This window comes from Peromyscus maniculatus, chromosome X (genome assembly GCF_049852395.1).
Source record: "Peromyscus maniculatus bairdii isolate BWxNUB_F1_BW_parent chromosome X, HU_Pman_BW_mat_3.1, whole genome shotgun sequence".
NCBI classification, from domain to species: Eukaryota; Metazoa; Chordata; class Mammalia; order Rodentia; family Cricetidae; genus Peromyscus; species Peromyscus maniculatus.
Genome location: NC_134875.1, coordinates 50,382,594 through 50,406,557, shown reverse-complemented (window position 1 = coordinate 50,406,557; position 23,964 = coordinate 50,382,594). Strand labels below are relative to the sequence as shown.

General features: G+C 41.5%; 1 protein-coding gene across 2 annotated transcripts in view; it reads left to right on the top strand.

Annotated features, from left to right (window-relative positions):
* The window catches only part of Vsig1 (V-set and immunoglobulin domain containing 1), a 32,582-nt gene that overhangs the window by 6,766 nt on the left and 1,852 nt on the right, over window positions 1-23,964 (top strand). Inside the window, exons 2-7 of one of the 2 annotated variants that reach the window (XM_006970306.4) lie at window positions 2,226-2,389; window positions 5,916-6,023; window positions 11,971-12,169; window positions 18,470-18,625; window positions 19,009-19,128; window positions 23,499-23,640. In XM_006970306.4, coding sequence (XP_006970368.1) covers window positions 2,226-2,389; window positions 5,916-6,023; window positions 11,971-12,169; window positions 18,470-18,625; window positions 19,009-19,128; window positions 23,499-23,640 — 889 coding nt within the window. The remainder of the gene's footprint in view (window positions 1-2,225; window positions 2,390-5,915; window positions 6,024-11,970; window positions 12,170-18,469; window positions 18,626-19,008; window positions 19,129-23,498; window positions 23,641-23,964) is intronic. The other variant, XM_006970307.4, reaches the window with a different exon arrangement.

Sequence of the window (23,964 nt, the reverse complement as noted above, 5' to 3'; positions counted from 1 at the left end):
ACTCTTGTTCAACATTATCTCTCCAGTATTGAGCATAAAATTGATGTTCAACACATTCAGAGTCCCAGTTAGACAGGAAATGTAAACTAAAAACCTATTACATATCAAAGTGACCATAGCTAGTATAGTGTGCATTTATTTGTAAAAAATTTTTTTGAGATTATAATTTCTCCCTTCCCTTTCCTTCCTCTAAACCCTCCCATATGTACTACCCCTCATTCAAATCCATGACTCTTTTCTTTACTAATTGTAATTATATAGTGTATATTTCAAAGTGGCTAAGAGAATACATTTTAAATGTCCTCATTACCAAAAAATGATAAATGTGTTAAATGATGGCTATATCAGTTAATGATACAATTACTGTGTAATATATCAGGACACCAAGGATACCACACATGCACCCCATGTGTACAAGTACCTTTCAGTTAATTTTAAATTGAGAAACAAGGAAGTCAAATAAGAGTCAGACATTGCAGTCATCTATTTCCCTGAAGACTTCTTTCTGCATTGCTGGTGATCAAAATCAGGGCTCTGTACCTGCTAGGCAAGTACTCTACCCCCAAGCTGTATTTCCACTCCTGGAGACTTTTTTAATGTATAACTTCACCCTCAATTTTCCTCTACTTTGAATTATTTTGAAGTAAAATTAGATTATTTGTCTTCCCAAGAAACCCAAGTGGAAATAATAGAACTAAAAAAATACAATAATAAAAATAAGAAACATGCTGATAGTCTCAGTAGTACAGCAAAGATGACAGAGAATAGAATCTGTATCTAGTGAAACTATCTTTCACAAATTAAGGGAAAATAATAATGAGATTCTCAGTCAAAGGTAGAAAAAGTATCTTCACCTAGCAGGCATACCCTTGAAGAATAGCTAAATGAATTATTTCTGAAATAAAGAAGCTGATGAAAGGAAGGGTCTTAAAGCACTATGGAGATAGAAGAAGGAACAAAAGAAATGTCAGAAATATGAATATATATATAGTTGTCTGCTTTAATTTATGAGTTCTGTATATAATATGTGATGATTGAAAGAAAAACTACAGCATTCTCTTATACCATTATCTTCTATTTGAGACAATGACATTTAAATGTTGAGAAGGTAAGTGGACCAAAACATAAGTGAAATTTATACATATCACTACAACTAGTAAAATATTGACAGTAGTAGATTGTTATGCTTCACATATGCATCATGGTTTGTTTGGTCTTTTACTTTGCAGTGCTGGGAATTGAACTCAGAGCCTTGTGCAGTGCTGTAAATGACATCTTCTTGTATAAACCACACAGCCCACCAATAGCATAATGAACATTTTCTTCAAGCACCTACAAAATGTGGACTGAGAGAGACCACATACTCGGCCATCCAAACCTAAATTTAAAATAAGTGAGATCATACAAATCATGGCATCTCTGTATAATGCGACCAAAGACAAACCAGTAATGAGAGCATGAACTTTTAGCTCAGAAGTACAGTGCCTACTTAAGCATGCACAAGCCTCTGTTTTCTGGCTTCAACACCACAAAAAGTTACGGAGGTCCCTCAAAATGATTTCTCAATGTACAATATTTCTACCTACATTTTCTGAGTTAAAAATTAAAACAAAAAATTAGAAAAATACACAACATATATTCCTTTAGTCACCAGATCAGTAACATTATTACCTATTATGTAGATTTTGGTTCACTTCAGTATATACTCATAAAGGATGAAAGTGTATAAGAAAACTGACATCCTCGTACTACCATGGAATAATTTAGATCTCCCAGTAAGCCCCACCACATACAGTGCTCGTAGGTATAGGACAGTTAACTTGTCCAGAGTTTTCCTAGTTTGGGCCTTGAAAGCCCTGGCAAAGCCTTTGCTTCTGACTTACCTAGTTCTTTAAATAAGTGCTCTGTATTCAAGGACCACTCTCTCATGGGAAATCTGGGTTGATTGATCTCCATACTCAAACCTTTTAGTGTTCCTGAGTAAAACCCTAAGAAGCTGTGTATAACATGACCCTTATATGAATTACCATATATGAAATACCAGTGATATTATCTCACCATCATCTAGGTTTTGATCATCTTCTTGTCATAATTTGTTAGAAAATTATGAGTGAGAAAGTCTTTCCTGTGTCTATTGTCTGCCTCAGGTCTCCTGTATGTTGCATTCTACTCTCTTCGCCATCAGAATGTATGCACTACTAATTATCTGATGATTATCTTTTCAGGTCAGGTTCGTATGGTGCAAGTGACCATCCCAAACACTTTCGTGAATGTGACTGTTGGGTCTAATGCTACTCTTCTCTGCCTTTATACCACCACTGTGAAGTCCCTGGACAAGCTGACAATCCAATGGTCTTTCTTCCACAATAAGGACACGGAGCCAGTTTCTGTAAGGATTCTCTAACTAAATTATTCCCACTTAGTAGTTCTCTCTGAAAACTGTTGGGATGAGAATTATGAAGGAACAGTGAAATATGAAGGAGCTAGTGAGAACAATGACAAAATTTGAGACACTGAATTTTTAGATAGCTGTTTAGGGGTGGCAGTCTATCTAAATGACTTGGTCTTTGTGTTCCCATGTTTATGATTGTCTGTTATCTCAATTTTGAATAGTCAGCATCATGTGTACCACGTATTCCAGAATAACCACAGGCTTCCTCATAGGTGAAGTAAGCAGTAGCTTTTAAAGGGTATCTTCCAAATATCGCCCTGTTATTTCCAGAAGACTCTAGTTCACATGCAAACCCTAATGAATCTGCCTAATGTAATAATTGGGATCTGCCTGTCAAGGGAATTCACTCATTGTTCCAGATTGAGTCCTGACACTTTGAGATTCCCCAGATGGATGGAGAAGGGCTGTGGTAGTAATGAACCCTATGTAATCAAGGGCAGCATGAGGTCAGAAGACAAAAGATGGAAGGGGTAGACAAAGGTTTTGGGAGAAGTTGCCAGAACAGGGTGGATGAGCACCTATGGGGAAAGATGATTTCACAGGCAAACTGCCTAGCTAGATTTTCCTTGTTTGGCTTTGAGAATTACTCTTTCTGAAAATTATCCCAAAAGCTAAAATCATATTACATAGATGTATGTGTGTGTGTACATCTGTTCACATGTGTATGCAAACACATTTACCATTCATGCCTCTATACATCCCTTGAAGAATAAGGTCTACGGTTACCAGGTTCACAAAATGATTCGTGACCCCAAATAGTGAAGAGACCAACAACGGTGGTTTGGAATAGTCAGCTGCACCTGAGTTGGGCTTTGGGGGAAAGGGGAGATTTTTTCATTAGGAAGATGAGGGAGGGTGGCCTAGAAGCAGAAGTGGAAGGGCCGGGCAGTGGTGGCGCATGCTTTTAATCCCAGCACTTGGGAGGCAGAGGCAGGAGGATCTCTGTGAGTTTGAGGCCAGCCCGGTCTATAGAGTGAGTTCCGGGACAGCCAGAGCTACACAGAGGAACCCTATCTCGAACTCTCCCCCCCCCAAAAAAAAAGAAGTGGAGGGGAAGGAAGGTATCAGCTTGGAGGAGCCACATCTTGGCTTCAGCTGTCACTGACACTTTGTAGGTACAGAATTTCTCTACTTGAGAGTGTGAACGTTTCCTTATCTCTCCACAGGGATATTCCATCATTGCTACCCTGTACTTAAAGTTAAACAGTTTTGTTTAATATTGGTTATCGTTAGACAATATTGGTATCACTCCCTGCCTCTCCCTCTCTTTAAAATACAATAGAAAGATAGTACTCATGGGGAATGATCTGTTGTAAGGCGTATGAAAACATTTGAAAAATATAAAGCTCTTTCACTTTTATCCCATGGAAACATCAACAGCAGGACCATCAGCAGCAAATAATAACACTAATGCTGCCAGTTTCCATCACCTAAAGTGTCCCGATATGTTTGTGTCAACTAAGAAATAATTGCTTTTTCCCACTGGTTATTTTCACTTAAGATGGCAATAATCACATGATCCATTCTTTTAAAACTTTGATTTCTTAGTAGTCTTGTCAACACATTGTCCTTCTCATTTTTCTAGTGGTAGCTGCATTCAGAGAGACCTCGGCATCTTTTGAAATGTCTTGTGCTTGATAGTCAGTTCAAGATGTCCTCAACTTCCTGGAGGCCAGACCAAGCGAATCTGAGCTCAAGAGTGCAGATTCTTCACTTTGTATGCCCCGATATTGGAATTTACAGAGCCACTCATGATTGAACTCTGGCCACTTAGAAGCAGGGAGAAGATTGTGACTAGCAATAAACTTTTCTTAGGAAGAGACTGCAGGAGAAGAAGCTTTAGGCAATTGCAGTGGAGCTTGGGCCTTCTCTTAGAAGAGCCTTTTAAAAATCTTTTGACAAGTATTTGATGAATTGCTTTCTTTACTTGCCAGACCACATGAAGTTCTTTCCCCTGAGCTGCTAGATCAAATGAAAAATGCTTGAGACCGTTGCAATACCTGTGCTGAGGATGACAAGGAGGACCAGGGCTGCTTGAGGACAAGGAGGGTGAAAACCACCCACCCCAACACAAACTTTCTTCTCTCCTGTTTCCCCATCTTACCTCAGCTTACTTACCCTTGCCACATCCCCATCACAGCCCTCTTTGAGTCTCTACTTCAAGATAACTGGATTTCCTCTTCTCTCCTCTTCTTCCCTTTCTTCCCTCTCCTCTCTTCTACCATGCATCCATGGGCTTTTCTTTGGGATCAGTTTGGGGTCCCAGTAGAAACTTCTGGATGGATGTCAGTTCTGCTCCTCACTCTGCCACCTATTTGCTGGCTGGATGACCCTAGACAAGTCACTTTCCTTTTTAGAGATTCAATTTACCCGCCTGTAAAATGGGGATACTCACCTATCTTGACAGCTTTAATGAAAAAAAAATTGGAGGAGATTGTTCTTATGAAACACTAGGAAGCCTTCTATACTGCAAACGTTCGGTGACTATGAACTATTATCATTAATATCACCATTCATAAAATTGGGCTTTTTTTTTTTTTTGGTTTTTCGAGACAGGGTTTCTCTGTGTAGCTTTGCGCCTTTCCTGGAACTCACTTGGTAGCCCAGGCTGGCCTCGAACTCACAGAGATCCTCCTGGCTCAGCCTCCCGAGTGCTGGGATTAAAGGCGTGCGCCACCACCGCCCGGCTAAAATTGGGCTTTTCAAAATCATCTCATCCATGCCCCAGCTATATCAGCCCAACAAGGTATACTTAGCATAACTATATAACTCAGCTGTGACAGTGCTCTAGGAATTTCCTGGCCTTGGACCTCCAGTTGTTCTCCCTACTAGGTCCCTAATGGCTGGAGGGAGAGCCCAAACCCTTTTCTCTGCTACTTCTCATTCTTGAGCAGAACTTGTTCAGCTAAGAGTTCAGTTCGCAGGGTTGAGATAGTATTTTTCAAAAGAGAATGTGGCTTTCACTCCAGGTGCCTTCCCATTTTCATACATTTAAATGCCTGTAGAATACGTTGTAAGTTCATCTAGCGAATGCCAGTGGGATGTTTGTGGATGTTAAAAAGAGATCACTAGGCTGTAGAGGTAGCTCAGTTGATAGTATGTTTGCCTAGTGTGCATGCAGCCCTGTGTTCAATTCCCTAGCACCACATACACCAGGCATGGTCGTGCATGCTTGTAATGCTAGAACTCAGGAGGTGGAAGAAGGAGGATCAGAAATTCAAGGTCATTAATGACTTCCTAAAAGTTCAAGGCCTGCCTGTGATACATGAAGTGCTCTCTTAAGCCACCATCTCCCTACATGTATCTGTAATAGAGACTGCTGTTTATAGAACATTCTGTGACATATGGGAGTTAGGTGTTGCTAGACTGACCACTGAGTGATTTAATTCAACTCCTGGGTTGATGTGGCAATATAGCATGTAGCATTCAGCTCTCAGATCCACCCATTTCTGCTCAAACACAGCATGGCTCGCATCCCAGTACTGAGGGTATGGAGGAAAAGGCAGTCAGTCAGTGTCTAAAAATGGTGCATGCAAGAGACGCTCGGGGAAGATGTAGCTGGACCTCTCAGGTAAGAAAACCCATTGATGTACTACTAGATCCCTCCACTAAGTGCAGCCTAGGACACTAGCACCTGCCTTAGGAGTGGGATGGAAGGGTTTATGTTTGGTAACAATACAGATCAGTGCAAGCCCTATATAAATCTGGGGAAGTTTGTTTTGTTGTGGTTTGGCTTTTAAGACAGGACCTGTATAGAGTACAGGATGGTCTTGAACTTCGGATCCTCCTGCTTCAGCCTCCTAAGTACTGAGATTATAGGTGTGTATCATTTGTGCTAATAAAAACTAGAAAAGTATGGTCTTGAGAGATGGCTCAGCAGGTAAGAGAGCTTGCTGATAGTACAGAAGACCTGACTTTGATTCCCAGCAGCCGTGTTAGATGGCTCATAATTGCCTAAATCCAGGGGACCCAATACCCTCTTCTGGCCTCCTTGGGCGCCTTCACTCCCATGCACATAACCACACACAGATACATGTGCATATTCATAAATAGTTTTTTAAAAATGAGATAAAGCCTAGAGAAGTTTTTTTTCTTTCTTTCTTTTTTTTTTTTTGCGTTCACTTTCTCATGCCCATGCCTAGAATTCTTTCAATCCTCCCCCAAAAGATTCAGGGCCCTATAGCTGCTCTGATCAAGCTGGTGGACAGCTTTTGCCACATGTCTCTCTCCTTCTCCTCAAAACTATTGCATTAAATAGCAATTGACTCTGGGGGATGGTGTTTCTCAGTACCCAGGGCCACATACTGTGTCTCATTGAAGGCCCTCTCTAGGGAGGTCCCTTTGGTGCATGGAAAATGCTCTTTCCACAAGTCCTCTGATCCTGAGGACAAAGAGCATCCTTTTGGTCTTCCTTTCAGAAATTTCCTGTGTCCAAAACTATGGACAGCTTTACACCATCCCTCAGGGGGCAGTCTCCTCTGAAAACTCACCTGACACAAGCAGGTTACCAAGGAAGTTTGGGGAGATCTGGTGCTCCTCTGGCCATAGATTCTTCCCTTTTCCATCTGGCTTGTTATGCTAGAGCTAGAGACAATACTTAGCCATGAATAAAATGCACACTGGCACGCTTAGCATGGGTCCATTAGACAGTGCTCCACTAGAGTCCTTACAATAGAAATCCTTCACCATCCTCATATCCATGACATGTGTACACTTTGGACAATTTCATCCCCAGAACCTAGTGTCTATGTCATATTTTATGACTTCTTACATTTTTAAAACTGTTCTGTCCTTTCTGTTGGTTATATTACTTCAAATGGTTCAGCAATCTTGGTGTGTGTGTGTGTATTCCATCTCTTCAGGGGAATTGAATAATGGAGAGGCATTGATTTTATTTTTGAGGACCTTCAGCCCTTAGTGACATTTGCTGAGTGCTGGCTTAGAGCTGCTATGCTCTGTAATACATGCCACAGAGCCACACAACCAATTGTCCCAAATGCTACTGTTGCTGTCAGGGAAGAACACTATAAGTCTTCCATCTCTTCTCACTAATGTTTCTCTATTCTGGGCTTCATTTCTGTTGAAGAAGTGCACCTACGCAGGGATCTCCCATTATTTCAGACAAAAAGCACTCTCAACAGTCACTCAAACAGTGGACAGCTCAAGCAAATAACAAGAGAGCCTTTCTGACAGTATTCTGTTTCTATTGTGTACAATCCCAGCCTTCACAGTACAGAAAGACAAAATTCTGGGCCTGAAACCTTTGCCACTTTCCCACCCATGTCTAGCTGTTTGAGGAACAATGCCGGAAAGCAAGAAGCTGGAAGGGAGGAAAAGGAAAGAATGTGTGGTTTAGCTGTGGACTCCCGGGCTTCCATATCTCCCAAAGGAACCTGGGAAACAGTTCTGAAAGCTCATGGCATTTAGTAAAGCCAACTCTCACTCAAATCGAAAGCAGATGGGATCCTTTCAAGCCTTCTTGCTCACACATCAAGCTTCTAGTTTGAGAGTGGGTGGTGCAAAATGGAGGAAACAACTGGCTGCCAGCTGCAGCCGTGTGTGACTAGGAACTTGGCATGGCAGGCAGCGGAAGGCTGCCGTGCAAAGATACCAAGGAGCCTGCAGTGCAGCTGGAGAATGCAGAGTGCACCGTGTGGCCGAACTGTTCAGGATAGGAAGCAGCAGACCAGGGAATGGCAGCAACTGGCATGAGGTAGGAAAGGGAGGTGGTCCTAGGCAATGGAACGGTCCCAAAGGGAAGGTAAATCATCACCGTTGTCTTGGGCAGGACTGAGAGTGCTACTTAATGCTTGCGGTGGGAATCATGAGGCTCGGATTCCACATTTGACTATAAATTGACTGTGTGACCTTGGAAAGAATTATTTCCTCTATTAGGGCCTCAGTGTCCTTTGTAATAGATGAGAATGAATCAGAATTTACAAACTAGAGGCTCGGGGCTGATTTGGCCAGCAGATGTATTTTGGTTGGCTGGGCCAGCATTTTGTTTCCACAGGTTATGCCAGCTCTTCAGTATACCATGGTCCCCTTGGCCTTTATAAGCCTACCCTTACTTCTAGACCCTGCCCCACCTTGTTCTCATATTTCCAATATCCATCTGGCTCCTGAACCTTAGTGACGTGAACCAAGTGATCTCAAAGAGGATCTAATCACTAATAGGCTTCGGTGACTCTACCCACCGGCCACCAGCTTGGCAAAGAGGGCAAGAAGAGGAGACATTGAGAGAAAGCCCTGCTTTCTGTGGCAGGATTAACGCTGTAGCTCATTGTGACATCATCAAATGTCATAAAGCAGGGCTGGCCTGTCTCCTCTTGGGAGCAGAGGAACTGGTCAGAGGCTTGGGTTGGAAGGGCTGTCCTGATGGCAGCAGGCTGTGTCTCAGGTAAGAGGCTGGATCTCATGCTGCCGTTACCACATAAGTAGACTTAGTGTTGCCTGCTGTGTAGCCAAGTCCTTCGATAAGTTAAATCTACATCTGTCTCATTTGAATACCTTGAGTTAATTGTGGCTTTCTGGTTTCTAGTCAAATACGGCCACATCAGGGTTAAGTTTAGGAGGCGTGAATAAATGAAGTACAGGACACTGTGCTTAGGGCAGGAAAGAATGTTAGAGAAAACAGAGGAGAGAGTATGTTGCTTTCACTTTAATTATGCTTATTTTTTAGAAAATTTTCCCTTAAAAGTCTGCTTGTTGGTCTTCCTTTCAAATGTATCCCCTTTCTGTGTAAAGGAGAAGAGCTGTGAACCCCACTAGACAATATCTTCTTTTGGTTTTTCTGACTCCTTTCTCTTTTTAATAGATCGGGTGGGTAAAGAGCTCTGGGCAAGGACTTAGGGGAACTGGTTTTACTCCTGTTTAAATTTGTTTTGTTCCTGTGTTTCACCCCCTTTTTTTCCAACTGAGGTGAAATGGAGGACATCATCCATGCTAGGCAAGTGCTCTTCCGTTCAGTTTCACACCCATCCCTCAACTGTTAATTTTGTGCCATTTTTAAAACCTCCCCTGGTTTCAGTTTCTTCCTTGAAGTGAGGCTAATGAAGTCAATGAAATGGAAAAACCATCTAGAAGCTTTTTTTATGAAAATAACTTGTCTCATTAGACTAAAGCAATCCCAATTTATGAGACATAAACAGCAGCCGTGGAATGACACACATTTATATTAATTTAGCAAACTGTGGACACAGAATATGTATATTGTGAAGGGAACTGAGGTCTCATTACCTCATCTAGTGATTCCCAAGTTGTAGTCAGTCATGCCCCAGCCTCATAATTTTTGTCATATTTGTGTATCCCTGAAACGATTTTTTAGTTAATAATTTTTATGTTGACTGAGGCTTTTAAATTCCTAAAAGCCGAGTGTCACCTAAGCAATAATATCCCTAAGGTTACATATTTGGTATGCTAGATGTGTTCTCTTGCACATATTAACGTTAGAGGGTTTTCACGTAGACACGTAGACATCACTGAAAATCAATGTCCTCCTTTGGAAAACATTGCTCTGGCTCCTCGTTCACATGTGGAAACTAAAAGGTTAGAGAGATTAGCTATCTCTGCTTCTTATCACCCAGCAAGTTGCTATGGAGGCATAGCTAGGGGATACCTCATGTGACTACATCACAGTCAGAGGCAGAGCTGTGGGGAAAACCTAGGTCATGTGACACCTAGGCCAGACTTCTCTCTACCACATCATTCTTATCCTACATTTGCCATTAATACCTAAGATCCATGCAGTTTAATGGAGATGGGAGTAGAGTTCAGATATTTCTTTAATCAGTTATCTTATCTTATTTTTTTTTTTTTTTGGTTTTTCAAGACAGGGTTTCTCTGCGTAGCTTTGCGCCTTTCCTGGGACTCACTTGGTAGCCCAGGCTGGCCTCGAACTCACAGAGATCCACCTGGCTCTGCCTCCCGAGTGCTGGGATTAAAGGCATGCACCACCACCGCCCGGCGCCAGTTATCTTATTATAAAATTTATTTTTTAAACAATTTTGCTATATGATAGTATCTTTTTATTATTTTTAACTTTTGTATATGTGTACTGTATTAAAACATTTCTTCCCTCCCTTTCCTGCCTTCCTCTCCCATATCTTCCCTTCCACCTTGGTCCCTCTCAAATTCATGTGTTTTTTCTTTAATTATTATTATTACATATATATGGGTAAACATATAAATACAACCCGCTGAGCCCATATAGTGTTGTGCATATGTGTACATTTTTAGGGCTGGCCACTTGCTATTGAATAACCAGTTAGGGGGCTCATCCCCGGGGAATCCTGATTCTCCCTCTTTCCGCAGCCACAAACTCCTTGTAGCTTTTTTTTTGTACAATGTGTTTTGATCCTACTCGCCCCCTGTACCCTGTTCCCAGATCCATTCCCCTTCCTTACCCACCCAATTTTGTGTCCTCTCATTTTCTACCCATCAAATCAATTTGTGATATATATATATATATATATATATATATATATATATATATATATATATATATATATTCCTGAATGGGTGGCCTTCCATTGGCATGCAGTTGACTTCTCAGGGACAACAGTCTTAAAACTGACTTTTCCTCTCCCAGCAGCTATCAATTTCCAATTGCTCCTCAGCTAGGAGGGGTGGACTTCATGCCCACCTTCCCTTTCCGTGGGAGATTTGGTCTTGCTTGAGCATGCACAGGAGTGTTTTTAAGGATCATCTTGCTCTCTAGCTTAGGTGGTCCTCAAAATCATGGTGCCCCTGCTTCAGCTTCCCAAGAGACTGAGACTACAGGTATATATCACTGCTTGCCTCAAGTCCAGTACATTGTAAATGTAACAACAGCATCAACAAGTGAATCCTGTGCCTTCAGATGAGTCACCTGAAGTTCTGAGTTCCCTTATTTGACATGGAGAGAAAGATGGTAGCTAACATGGGCCAAGTGCCTTGTAAGCCTTTTTTACTGGTTTGCCTGGTTTTATCCCACCACAGCCACTAAGAGAGAATGAGACCAACTGATTTCTCAGGGAATAGTCTGTCCTGAAGCTTTATCCTTCTAACAAACAGAATAAATCCAAGTGTGCTTAGCCAAGAGGTGTGTATGCATGAAAGGAACATGAACATTTGAACTTTTAGGGAGCACAGTCTCAGTGGGCAAGGTAAACTCGAATCAGAAGTTCATAGAGTGGTAATATCTCTTGAGATATACCTCATATGCGGAAGAGTTTCTACCAGGTAGAGTGAGCAGGTGAGTGTCATGTTTTCCTAGCCCAGGGTTAGAAGTTGAATCCTCTGAATTCCAATTGTCCCCTCTTTTGTAAAATAGGCTTCCCAGTCCCTGCGCTAGTGACATCACAGAGCTGTTGGAGGCAAATGAGGTAATGGCTACCAACAGCAGTCAGAAAGTTAAATGCCCCACTGAACTGAGAAATCTTGACTACAGGGACCACAGATAGAAGGGACTTCCTGGTAACTTATCCTCAGCCTGGATACTCTCAGGTTCTCTGTTTTACTATTTTTTTTTACCCTAGATTTTCTACTCTGAAGGTGGACAAGCTTCAGCTATTGGGCAATTCAAGGATAGAATTATAAGGTCGACTAATCCAGGTAATGCATCGATCACCATTTTGCGTATGCAACCAGCGGACAGTGGAATTTACATCTGTGATGTCAACAATCCTCCAGACTTTGTCGGCAAAAACCAAGGCATCCTTGACGTCACTGTGTTAGGTATGGGCATTATTCTCATGCCTTTTCTTTCCATGAAGCAACTTAAGACAGCGAATAAGTTGTGGGAGCCCGTTCTTGGGTTCCTCGTGACTTTACCCAGCAGGTCTGAATAGAGGATGATCAGGACCACCGGCCTGAGTGCAGGTGTCCGAGATGGTCTGCACTTGGCTGTGCTGGGGGAAGAGGTCTTTTGCTCCACCCCTTGGCGTCTCTATAAAAACCCTGGGACAGAGATAGTCAGGGCCCGTTGGAATAAGTTCCAGGCCCTCTCGAGGCTATCCTTTATTTTCTGTTTATCTCTGCGATATTCTCCACAATAAATCCTTCTATCTAATATTTCCTGCTGCTCTCACTCAAGAAAACTCTGGGAAGCTGTGGGGTTGGTGGGTAAATGCCCCACAATAAGTCAAAGCACTGGGTTATGGTGTCAATTATGTCCCTGGGGCTAATTGTCCTCCCTACTCCTTTTATTATCAGAGACTGTTTTATTTAAGTTTTAGCTTATTAGTAGACATAGTTTTCCAACTCAATCCATATAATGATACCTAAACATTACCATAAAATGTACAGAAACAGTAGCATCCCTAGCTCAGAAGGATAGAGTGAGAAAAATATTGGCCTAACAAATGATCACCAGTAACTCTTTTGGGAGGAACTTGCAATTAGAGCCACACTTAGCTACAAGAAGCAACTGTCAACCTATTTATTCCTTTTTACAAGCCTACCACTAATCTTACCATGAAATCGTTTTTTCAAACAAAGGCAGAGAGTCTACTTTGTTTGTATTTATCTTTAATTTAGTTTTGTTTTACTTTGAGGCGGAGTCTTGTGGAGCCATAGCTAGCCTTGAGCTTGCTATGTAACTGACTTTTTATCTTGACTTTTGATCAGGAGGACTCTCTTTTTTAAAAATGCTAATGCTATTGGAAAAATGTTACTTGTTAAGCCATTATTAAGAATTAAGTTATGGTGAACACATATTTCTTGTATGACATTGGACAAGTCACATATGCTCTGAAAATAGACTTGGAACAGTTCATTTATTCAGGATTTGTGGTGTCCCTACTTTGTGGAAGGAAATACAAGCTTAGTAGTAACGGAGACATGGCTTCTGCCCTTGAGGAGTACTCAATTTGCTTGATTTCTAGGGATCTTTCAGACTCCTGAGTGTTGTGGATGATTGATTGATGAATAAAGCTGATTGGCCAGTAGCCAGGCAGGTAGTATAGGTGGGATAAGGAGAGAGGAGAATTCTGGGAGTTCTGGGAATTCTGGGAAGGCTGAGGCAGAGAGACCTGCCAGCCCCGCGATGACAAGATGTAAGATACCGGTAAGCCACGAGCCATGTGGCAACTTATAGATTAATAGAAATGGGTTAATTTAAGGTAGAAGAAGTAGATAACAAGAAGCCTGCCACGGCCATACAGTTTATAAGTAATATAAGTGTCTGAGTGATTATTTTATACGTGGGTGTGGGACTGCAGGGCTTGGTGGGACCTAGAGAGAGGCTCTCCAGCTACACCTGAGAACCCAGCAGGGGCTAAGGACCTATTTGCAGACTCTCAAGTAGAAAGTATTAGAGGGAGGAGGAAAAGGCTTGAAGCCCTTGCCAGCAGCCCACGTGGATATGCATCATTGGAAAGGAAGCACTAGGCCAAATCAGTGACTAACTAGTTAAGTGGTTCAAACAAACAACAAACGACAACAAGATGCACATCTCCGAGAACTATCCTCAGTTGCCTTGCTACCCATGTGATTCTAAAAGGAACCAGTTGATGCTTACTATGAGGGGTGCCATTGCATTTACCCTCCTAAAAGAGAGGGAAATGTTGCTCCGGGGCTAATGTTTAAGAGAGGGTTTGCTCAGTCAGTTGTATTTTGTTGTGCTGAGCCTTGTGCTCAGTATGGTGTAGGAATAGATGCACCTATTCCTAGGACAGCTTATGTGGCAGTTCAGAAGATCAGTCTTTCGGGGAAAAATAGTGTGGCAAGATTGCCAAAAACCATGAGACTGAAAAATCAGTAAACTTGGGTTCTAGGCCTTTTTCTGTTCTCAGTGACCTCATACAATGCAGGCCACCATTGTAAGACAGGTTTTAAGTCTGTCTTCTTTACTGATTTATTATGAGAATCCAATTAGGTGCTGGGGATTAAAGAGCCTTTTAATGTTCAAGTAATTTGAGGGATTAATCTTCTAATGATTTTCTGTTGCCCCTGTGTCTCTGGGGTGATCTGAGCAGAAGCAATTTTCATGAAAAGGCTTGGAAATAGCCCTGAGATAAGCTAGACAAGAAGGTTAATATTCTTAACTTGGAAATTCAGAGGATTCCCAGTGAATTTCCACAAGCTAAAGATAGCTTGAGCTAGTCTGTTTTTGGTTTTGTTTTCTATGAGTCTTTGGGTCAGATAAGTCTTGCCATGACTTCATCATGCTTTTTCTTGGAGCAGTCAGAATCCATAAAATGAAGATACTGAGCAATCTATGGCTTTCTTTCCACAGAAATACTCAAAAATTCTATTCCTATTAATTCAGAAAAGAACAAAATTATCCTATGAATTTCAACTTTCCAGAAATTAGTGATAGCAAATAATCTCTAAATTTTCAAAGTCTGTTTGCAGTTCGTGAATCCCATTGCATATGAGCACCCTGATTGGGTCTGGGCAAAGTAGAGATGGGTGGGTCAGGGGGACCAGTTGTAGGGAGAGTTACTGATGCCCCATTGAGGAAGGCTCTTTATAGCACTACATTTTCAAAATCCCTTTATTGTAACGAACTCACAAACAACAATGCCACACAGCTAGATTATGGTAACCACTCAAACACTTGTTCTGGCTCAAACTCAGTGCAACCCAATGAACGTATGAAAAGTTAGAATGGCCATGCTTAGGCCTTTCCTCTTTCACTCTCAGTTACATTTTTATGAACTTATTCACTATAAAAAATCTATGAGAGAGTTGAAACTAGAAAAAACAATTAGCTTTACATTCTCTTTTATGATTCATGGGTTCTTTTGCCTGCATTCCATCCTTTCTCATCACCTAATAGTACCCTTTCTTGGTCACCTTTCTAAATGCTACACTACACCCAGAGGTATGTTATGCAAAATGTTATACTACATCCATGATGCATATATGTTTATAGGTAAACAGCTGTGAACATGGGCAGAGTATAGCAATGCATCTTTGGGAGACATTTCTCACCCAGCATAGCTATCAATCACGTGTATTTGCTTTGCATTCAAGAGTCTTAATCAAAGCCTGAGAACATGCTTCAGTTATTGTTCTAAGCAATGGGAATAGTAAGCTGTAAAAGATAGGGTCCCGGCCCTCCAAAAACCCAGTCTAGTGAAAGAGACAGATTGCATGAAAGCTTTCAGTAGGGGAAGCTAGAGAAGGGGAACTAGAGAAGGCTTCTCAGGGAAAGCCACTTCTGTGCTGGTTGAGGAAGGATGCTCAAGAGTGTGTCAAGCAGAGCACAGGCTGAAATGGCAGGGTACAATTTAGATGAAGACAGCAGCAGTGGGCGAAGAAGCAGGTGGTTTGGATGGCCATTCATTTAAGAGCTTTCCATTGGTTATGACAACCCTGGAAAATCAATCTCTGAAAAACACCCAGATAGACTCTGAATAATTATTATGTGTACATTTGGAATGAGCACTATCTCCATTCTGCAGTTTGGCACATAAAAATCATTAATTTAGAGGAGCTTTGTGAACACACAGAAGCATTTTCATTTATCTTCTGAGATGAGCCTTTTCCTTCCACCCCGATTCTGATGAAAGCAATAAAGGCAAAGGGTAGATCAATGGCTTAGCCGGTAAAACATACTAGCTCTTTGGGGGTGTTTTAACTGGATGAGATGTCAGCTCGATTCTGATCCAGTAGTTTTAGAAGATATATAGGTTTGCAGCTTGTCTCAAAATGAGTCACCTAGTGTTTTGTTCCTAATAAACAAAGGAGAGATAGAAGGAAAAAAAGCACAAGAAGAGGAGGCCTAATCTGGATTTAAATCTAGACTCGGTGAATGAGTACAAGTTATTCTAGGTTGCTGTCTATAATTTAGTCCTAGTGCCTGAGGTTTAATGGTGAAATACTCGTTTTCTGTTCAGTTTGTTCCGTTCTTATACAGGGACTATAACATTCAGACCATTTTTTTTAAGACACTAAGCGTGATCATGGTTAAATGGCCTAGTTTAAGGTAGGTGAATCAAGTTTTTCCTATCTCAGAAAGCCATTGATAAGGAAGAAAGGATGGAAATCTAAATAAAAAATGCTCTAAATCAGATGACACCAGTTTTCAAAGGCTAGGGAAGCATTTTGAAAAGTTGTGCTTATACACACCCGTCTTCCTCATGTGTACAAGGGTTTGAGTCTGAAAGGGGTTACCAGAGCAGAAGCTGTTAGAAGACTGATTTCCATAGCAAAAATTAGTCCAGTCCACAGCCAACAGCAATTCTGTGTGCAAGGCTGGCCAGAGGTTGGATCATTTCTTATTCATATTTTATAGATGAGACAGTTTGAGGTTTCGTTGTCCAAATATTAATAGGGTTAAGTTGGAGAGCTGGTGTTCTGTGTGGATCCAGATCTGTGATCATGTGTCCCAGGAGAACCAAAGAGTAGTCTGAAGCATTTAAGGTATAAATTTCATAAGTTAGAGAGTGTTAGCTGCTAGAGGGATGGTTTTTAGAATCCAATTTTTTTTTTTTTTTTTTTTTTTTTTTTTTTTTTTGGTTTTTTCGAGACAGGGTTTCTCTGTGTAGCTTTGCGCCTTTCCTGGAGCTCACTTGGTAGCCCAGGCTGGCCTCGAACTCACAAAGATCCGCCTGGCTCTGCCTCCCGAGTGCTGGGATTAAAGGCCTGAGCCACCACCGCCCGGCTTAGAATCCAATTTAAGAAGAGCTGGGCATGATAGCATATGCCTGTAATTCTAGCACTTGGAAGGTAGAGGCCAGATGATCATGAATTGAAGGTTTCATCTCCAGCCATATAGCAAGTTCAAACCCACAAACTAACCAACCAATTAACCAGCCAAACGTAAAAGTAAAGAATGACTGTTAATTGGAAAGTAAAGAACGTACGATCATCATCTGTCTAAGTTATTAAGAACAGACTAATGGCACAAAGAAAGGAGAATGGGGAGATTGTGATTCACGGCTACTCACAGAACTTCTCCATCCGGGTATTGTCAGAAACAGCTGAAAAAATGGCACGTTCCAAACTGCCCCAGTATCACTCCTTCCTCCTCATCCTTTCCTTTAAAACATGTTCCTCTACATGAATTCTTTCTCTTGGGTGGTGGCAGGATCATGGACACAATCAGAAGCCTGGGAATCACCATACATCTTACCCTCTCCGTCATCCCCGGTAGCTATCTACTCACTAACTCCTGTGACTCTATTTTCTTCATACCTCTTGAGTCACCTTTCCCTTGGTTCAAGAACCCTCGGTATCAGAGAGAGCTCCATGTGAAGTATTAGGAAGACCACCATTACTACCTTTCTTAAGTTCCGTCCATGGCCTCCCTGTTCCCACTGCAAAACATGTATACTATAGAGCCCTCCCTGACACAGCCCCCAGTGCTCTGTGATTTCATCTCTCACTACCCTTAATCCCACTTCGGAAGTGACAACGTTGCTGTTGAACCTGCAGTGCCTAGTCCAGTGCTGGATAGACAGAAGACACACAGCTAAATGCTTGTGGAGTGGCAGAAAAATTAAGACTATATCATCATATAGCACAGATGTAAAATGGGTCTCCTCTGCTGAGGAGGGACACAGGCAAATTCAAACCTTCTAGCCATTTCAGGTCAGCTATAGATGAATAAATGAAAAACTGCCTTAGCCTCACAAAGAAATAGAAAAAAAAAAGGTAGTATTAATGGGATATTTTAAAAGAATTTCTAAAAAGGTTTTATCTCAAAGTATTTAAGGGCTCTGTTTTCATTTAAGATGGCTTTTTAAAACACAAGCTATGTTTCTACTCAGAGTTTGCTTACATTTGGCTGTTTTAATAAAGGCATATTTTAGGATACAATGAGGAAATGCATGGTTATAAATCCGGGGAAGAGGCAGACAGAAGAGACACTATTTGAATCCTAATGGCTTCCTGACTAGATGGTCCCTGAAGCTGAAGTGTTCTACTGCCATCTGGTGGCCCAACCAGAAAATTGCCCCCAAAAGGTTTTTAAAGAATAAAATTAAATAAACATAAGTTCTGTACAATGAAAGCAGGCAAGTGGCTGCCAGTGTCACAGGCTGCCATTTTCTTGCAGGAATCTTACTTCTTGTTATTGCCTTACAGTCAAACCTTCCAAGCCCCTTTGTACCATCCAAGGAAGACCAGAAGCAGGCTACCCTATTTCCTTGTCTTGCTTTTCTGCCTTTGGAACACCATCTCCTGTGTATTACTGGTATAAGATTGAGGGAAACACCATTGTGCCAGTAAAAGAAAGTTTCAGTGAGTATTGCCTTCCATAACTGCTGGCTTGGCCTGGTGATTGGGTCACTTAACAGTATGTGATGCTGGATGCCTGTCTGAAGCTCTCAAGCATCTTTCCTTGATGTCAGTGTGTGTATGTGTGTATGTGGAGTGGACGTGTGCTTAAAATGATAGCCATCTGCTAACATGATGATTGTGATGTGTCTGCTTCCCAGAGTCTAGAATTCAGCGGAGAGGTGGTGAATATGGCGGGTCTTTGGTGGGCTACTTGTAGAGCATCGCAAGAGACCTAGTTGGATCCTATTCCTCTCAAGAGAGGCCATTGTAAGAAAGCAGGTGGGCTTTAAACAGTGCAAACTGACATGACGAGATCTTAATGATCTGTTTCCTGATTTTGACAGACTCGGCCACTGGAGTTTTGGTTATCGGAAATCTGACAAATTTTGAACAAGGTTATTACCAGTGTACTGCCATAAACAGTCTTGGCAATAGTTCCTGTGAAATTGACTTAACCTCTTCACGTGAGTTGACCATACGGCTTTCATACTTTACCCATCGGCTTTCATACTTTACCCTTCAGTTAAGTAGCCTGGGTCTACCAGTTGAACAGATTTATTAGGATCTCTCTTTAGTCCTTCCTGCCTCTGGAGATTCCTGAGCTTTACTGGTAAGTTGATATAATGAATCCAAATCTCTCATTTTTACATAATAATCTCTTCCCCAAATTGTTCGCCAAGTAGTTTATTTAAGCACCACACAAACATTAGAAAGTAGGTATTAGTCTCTGACAAATCAAAACAACAGTATTATTAACAGTCTAGGATGCTCTTTCTCCTGCAGTTGATAAATGCAGCTAGCCCCTCAGCTATCTTTTTCAAATATACAACTTACAGACTTCCTGCTTCTTGACTGCCTTATTAAGATCGGCCTCTAGAAACCACAGGGAGACACTTCAAGATAAGACACAGGCAGGACTTTCTGACAAGGACTTTGATAGACCAGGAAATAATAGCAAGAGCTGATAAATGAGCTTGCTCTTTCATGAAATTTAAAAGCTTTTGCACAGCAAAGAAAACAACAAACTGAATGAAGAGGTAACCTAGAGAATGGAAGGCAGTCCTTTACAGCCACTTGGCCAACAGAGGATTGACACTCAGAATAGATAAAGAACTGAAAAACAATTAAATATGAATAATCTAATCAATTAATCAATAAATAGGCAGATGTTTTGTACAGACAGGTCTCAGAAGAATTACAAACAGGCAACAAGTATATGAAAAAAAATGCTCAGTGTTTTTCACCATCATGGAAATGTCATCAGAATTACGGTGAACTTCCATTTCACCCCAGTCATATGACCGTCATCAAGAAATCAAAGAACAAATATGGGCAAAGATACACAGGAAAAGGAACCGTTATATGCTGATGGTGGGAATGTGAACTAGAGAAACCACAATGGAAGTCGGCATGGAGGTTCCTCAAGAAACTAAAAATAGAATTGCCGTATGACTCAGCTGTATCACTTCTGGGTCTATAACTAAAAGAATTCAACTCAGCATGCCACAGAGATAGTGGGATAAACATGTTTGTTTCAGTGTTCCAGACTCATAGATTGCTATCACCTAATGAATGAGTTTTATTCAGCCATAAATAAACACTCCAGTTCAGTAGCATTTTTTTTTGTTTGCAGGAAAAGGGAAGTGAGAATTACCATATCGAGCGAAATAAGCCAGATCCAGAGAGACAAATATCACAAGTTTTTCTTTCATAGGCAGAACCTAGATTTGTTAAGAAAACATGAAAGTTGGACAGGGCTGTTTAGGGAAGAGAAAGGGACCAGTAGGAGAAGAATGGAAGTGGAATGAGAGAAAGTAACAGGGATGTGGATATGATCCAAATTACACGTATACATTCAGGAAAACATATTGATACCCATAATTCAATGTCTATGTTCTAATGAGAAATAAAACCAAAAGTTTAAAGACAAAAATCTGCCTATAGTAATAACCAGGCAGTCTCATCTACAATCACAATACCTAATGATTACTGTTATTACTATTAGTATTAAATTATTTCCCAGACACTTGGCCAGGTGCTACATGAGTAATATCTCCCTCGACCATCCCTACTACCCTGTTTATGGAGGCAGAATAAATATATTGTAGGTCTTGTTTTCTTGGAGGGGACACTGAAGCTCAGGGAGGTAAATGACTTGCCTGCTCAAGTTCATCCAGTTACTAACTTGCACAGCTGGGATGCCTCTAAATCCCAATCTTCCCGTTGAAAGGCAGTTATTTGCTCTCTGAGATTTATATTTAGGAGCCTTGGGATTGACAGATTAGACCAATCCTGGGACAAGCCCTCATGAGGGATGTCTTGCCAAACCTCATAGGGACCGACCACTTGACAATACTTAGAGCCATGTTATCTGCCCTCCATTCCCATCACTTTCAGCTCTTTCCTGTGGCTGTCTCTGTGTTGCCTTTCTTATTTCTCAATTTTGTTGTCTGCTCAGGGAGAGATAGACTCACACTGCAGATGTTCAGCCAGGTAAGGTTAGTACTCACATCTTCTTTCCAACCATCTCCAGCATTTTCCTGGCTTTCCTCCCTCCTTCCCGCCCTCTCCTCTTCCTTCTTGCCTCCTTTCCTTTCTTTGCCCTCCTGTCCTCTTCCTAAGTCACCCATTGGATATCAACTGTGGATCATCATAAGTGATGCAGGGACAGAAGTTAAGAAGAAATATGCCTTTCACTCACGGAGCTCCCCATTTAGCTAGAGGGCCAAACCATGACTGCATGCGCTAAATGCTACATTATAGATCTACACAGGTATAGACACCCAAAAGAGGAACACTTGCGGTTACAGATAAGAGGAACACTTATGGGTACAGATCTGGAGCAGCTGGGCTGACCAAGTACTATTTGAGCTGGCACTTGAAGGCACTAGCAAAGGCTATTGTTTCTGTCAAATGGAGAGGCTGGATGGGGAACAAAAGCAGAGCAGCAGCTGTAGAAAGACAATTGGCTCGTGGTGAAGGAAGAGGAGGGAGAGCCACAGAAAATATCACCCAGAAATGGAACCACAATAAAGAGAGAGCTGCCGTGTTTGAGTCTATTGAAAGGAATTTATTATTTCCTCCCAATTTCAAAACTAGTGATAATGTATGAAAAACTAAACAAACCCCCAAATGAGGCAGCTAATAACCTTTGGGAAAACATTTTTAAAATGCTGTACAGCAGAGAATCATAGTATGGATGTTTCTGAGTTGTGAGCAGTATTTAATTTTCATACGTTTAATATTTAATTAAAAATAGCACTATAATTGTATTCGGAGAGTGAGGTGGGAGATGAGGAGTGCTCGGAAATTCAGAAAGGACTAATGAACATGGGGAAAGGGAGGGCCATCTAAGAGCAAGCATAATAAAAATATGGAGGCAGGAGCACTTTTGGAAACATCCCAACAGTCCCACCCAAACGAGTGGGTCAAGAGAATGCTGTTTTGGTAAAAGTTTAGAATTATTTAATTGTTAAAGTTATTCACATGTGTTTTGTTTAATTTCATTGTTTTATATTGTAGTCCTTTTCACTCCGCCCATCCCCCTCTCGCACTCGCCTGTTGCCCACTAGAACCCATTTCTCAACAAGTCCCCTCCTCCTTTCATGTCTTCTTTTTATGTGTAGCCTGCTGGCTTTAGACTTTCTTGCCTAAGCATCGGTGGGAGATGATTTGCTGGAGAGAGGTCCGTTTATCAACGGCTACACCACTGAAGAAAATGGCATTCCTTCCTCCAGCAGCTGCTGATAGCCAGTGGTCTCTCAGAGAGGGGTTGAACCTCATGGGTCCTTCAGTCATCCATGACGAAATGTTAAAGGGCCCCCATATTGTGCAGACAGTCACAGCTGTGATGAGTTCATGAGTGCCGCAGCTGTGCCATACCCAGAAGACATCTTTCGACTGCCTCTCCCCCCTTCCTCTGGCTCTTACACTCTTTCCATCCCCGCTTCTACAGTGTTCCCAGAGCCTAAGTGATATAGCTGAGTTGTCCTAGTTAGGGTGTTTTTGAGACAAGTTCTTTCCATGTATATAGCCCAGGCTGGTCTCAAACTCCTGATTTTTCTGCCTCAGCCTTTTGAGTGCTAGGATCACAGACATGCACTGCTTTGCCCAGCTACATGGATTTCTTCAATCATAAAAATGTGAAGGACTTATTATATAAACTTAGTTTCTCTTTTCAAAATATAAACTGTTGATCCTTGTTTAAGGGGCAATAGATGGGTATGGGCTGGCTTATGACCCAGACATGTTCTGTCAGGGAAGACACTTCCAGACTTGGAGGTCTGGTGCTCAGCTGGATTGTCTCACACTCATTCAATTTTTCCATAGACTGATGTAATAAACCAGATGCCTGTTTATCCAGATGGCCATATCCTTTCCCAGTGGCTAGAATGCAGGCATCTCTTTCATGAGCAAGGAGTGTGTGGAGAAACTTTTTTATTTCACTTAGGTCCTAGGAAAGCTGATGAAATGTCCTTGCCTGTAATGGAGCATGTTTCTGGCTTCCAGATTGCCATGGCATGTCTCTGGCCACATAAATGCACACTGAAAATTTTATTCCCTAAATACTTCTTTAAAAACAAACTTGCCCGCCAAGTGCCCATATTTTTCTTCACTTGTATACATGTCAGCATTAAGCTACACAGCCAAGGGCCTCATACTTTTCATCCATCAGGATCTAACTAGCAGAATTCTGGGGGTTTCTACCCCCTCCACCTAGACCTGCCACTTTCTTGCTTTGTGAGTCTTCTGGATCGTTTTCACTAGTCTCAAACGCATGCATATGAGAAGAAAATGTGTTCTGATTTACCCGCTATCTGTCTGTGTCCTTCAGATCCAGAAGTTGGAATCATCATTGGGGCCTTGATTGGTGCCCTGATAGGTGCTGCTGTCATCATCTCGGTGGTGTACATTGCAAGGAACAAAGTGAAATCACAGCAAAGGAAGAGGGACTTAACCCCCAGCACGGAACTTGAGTAAGCCTTTAGTGACCTACATTCACATTGCCACTGCTGTCTTTACTTGAATACAAACACTCCTTGGAAGTAACTTTCAATCACCCTTCTCTCCCTCAGCACTCCTTCCGCATAACATAGCAAGGCGAACATTCTGCTTGCTCTCACTGCTTTTTCATGAGTGAGCCCTGTGTTCTGGACTCTGTTTTAAGCATTTATATCGACGAATTTAATCATCACAAAAGTCCTTTTAGGTCAGGGACAAAATGTTTTAAGATATAATATTAACATATTTATCTTCATACGGACATGACTGTAAACATAATCATGAATGTTTTTTTTTCA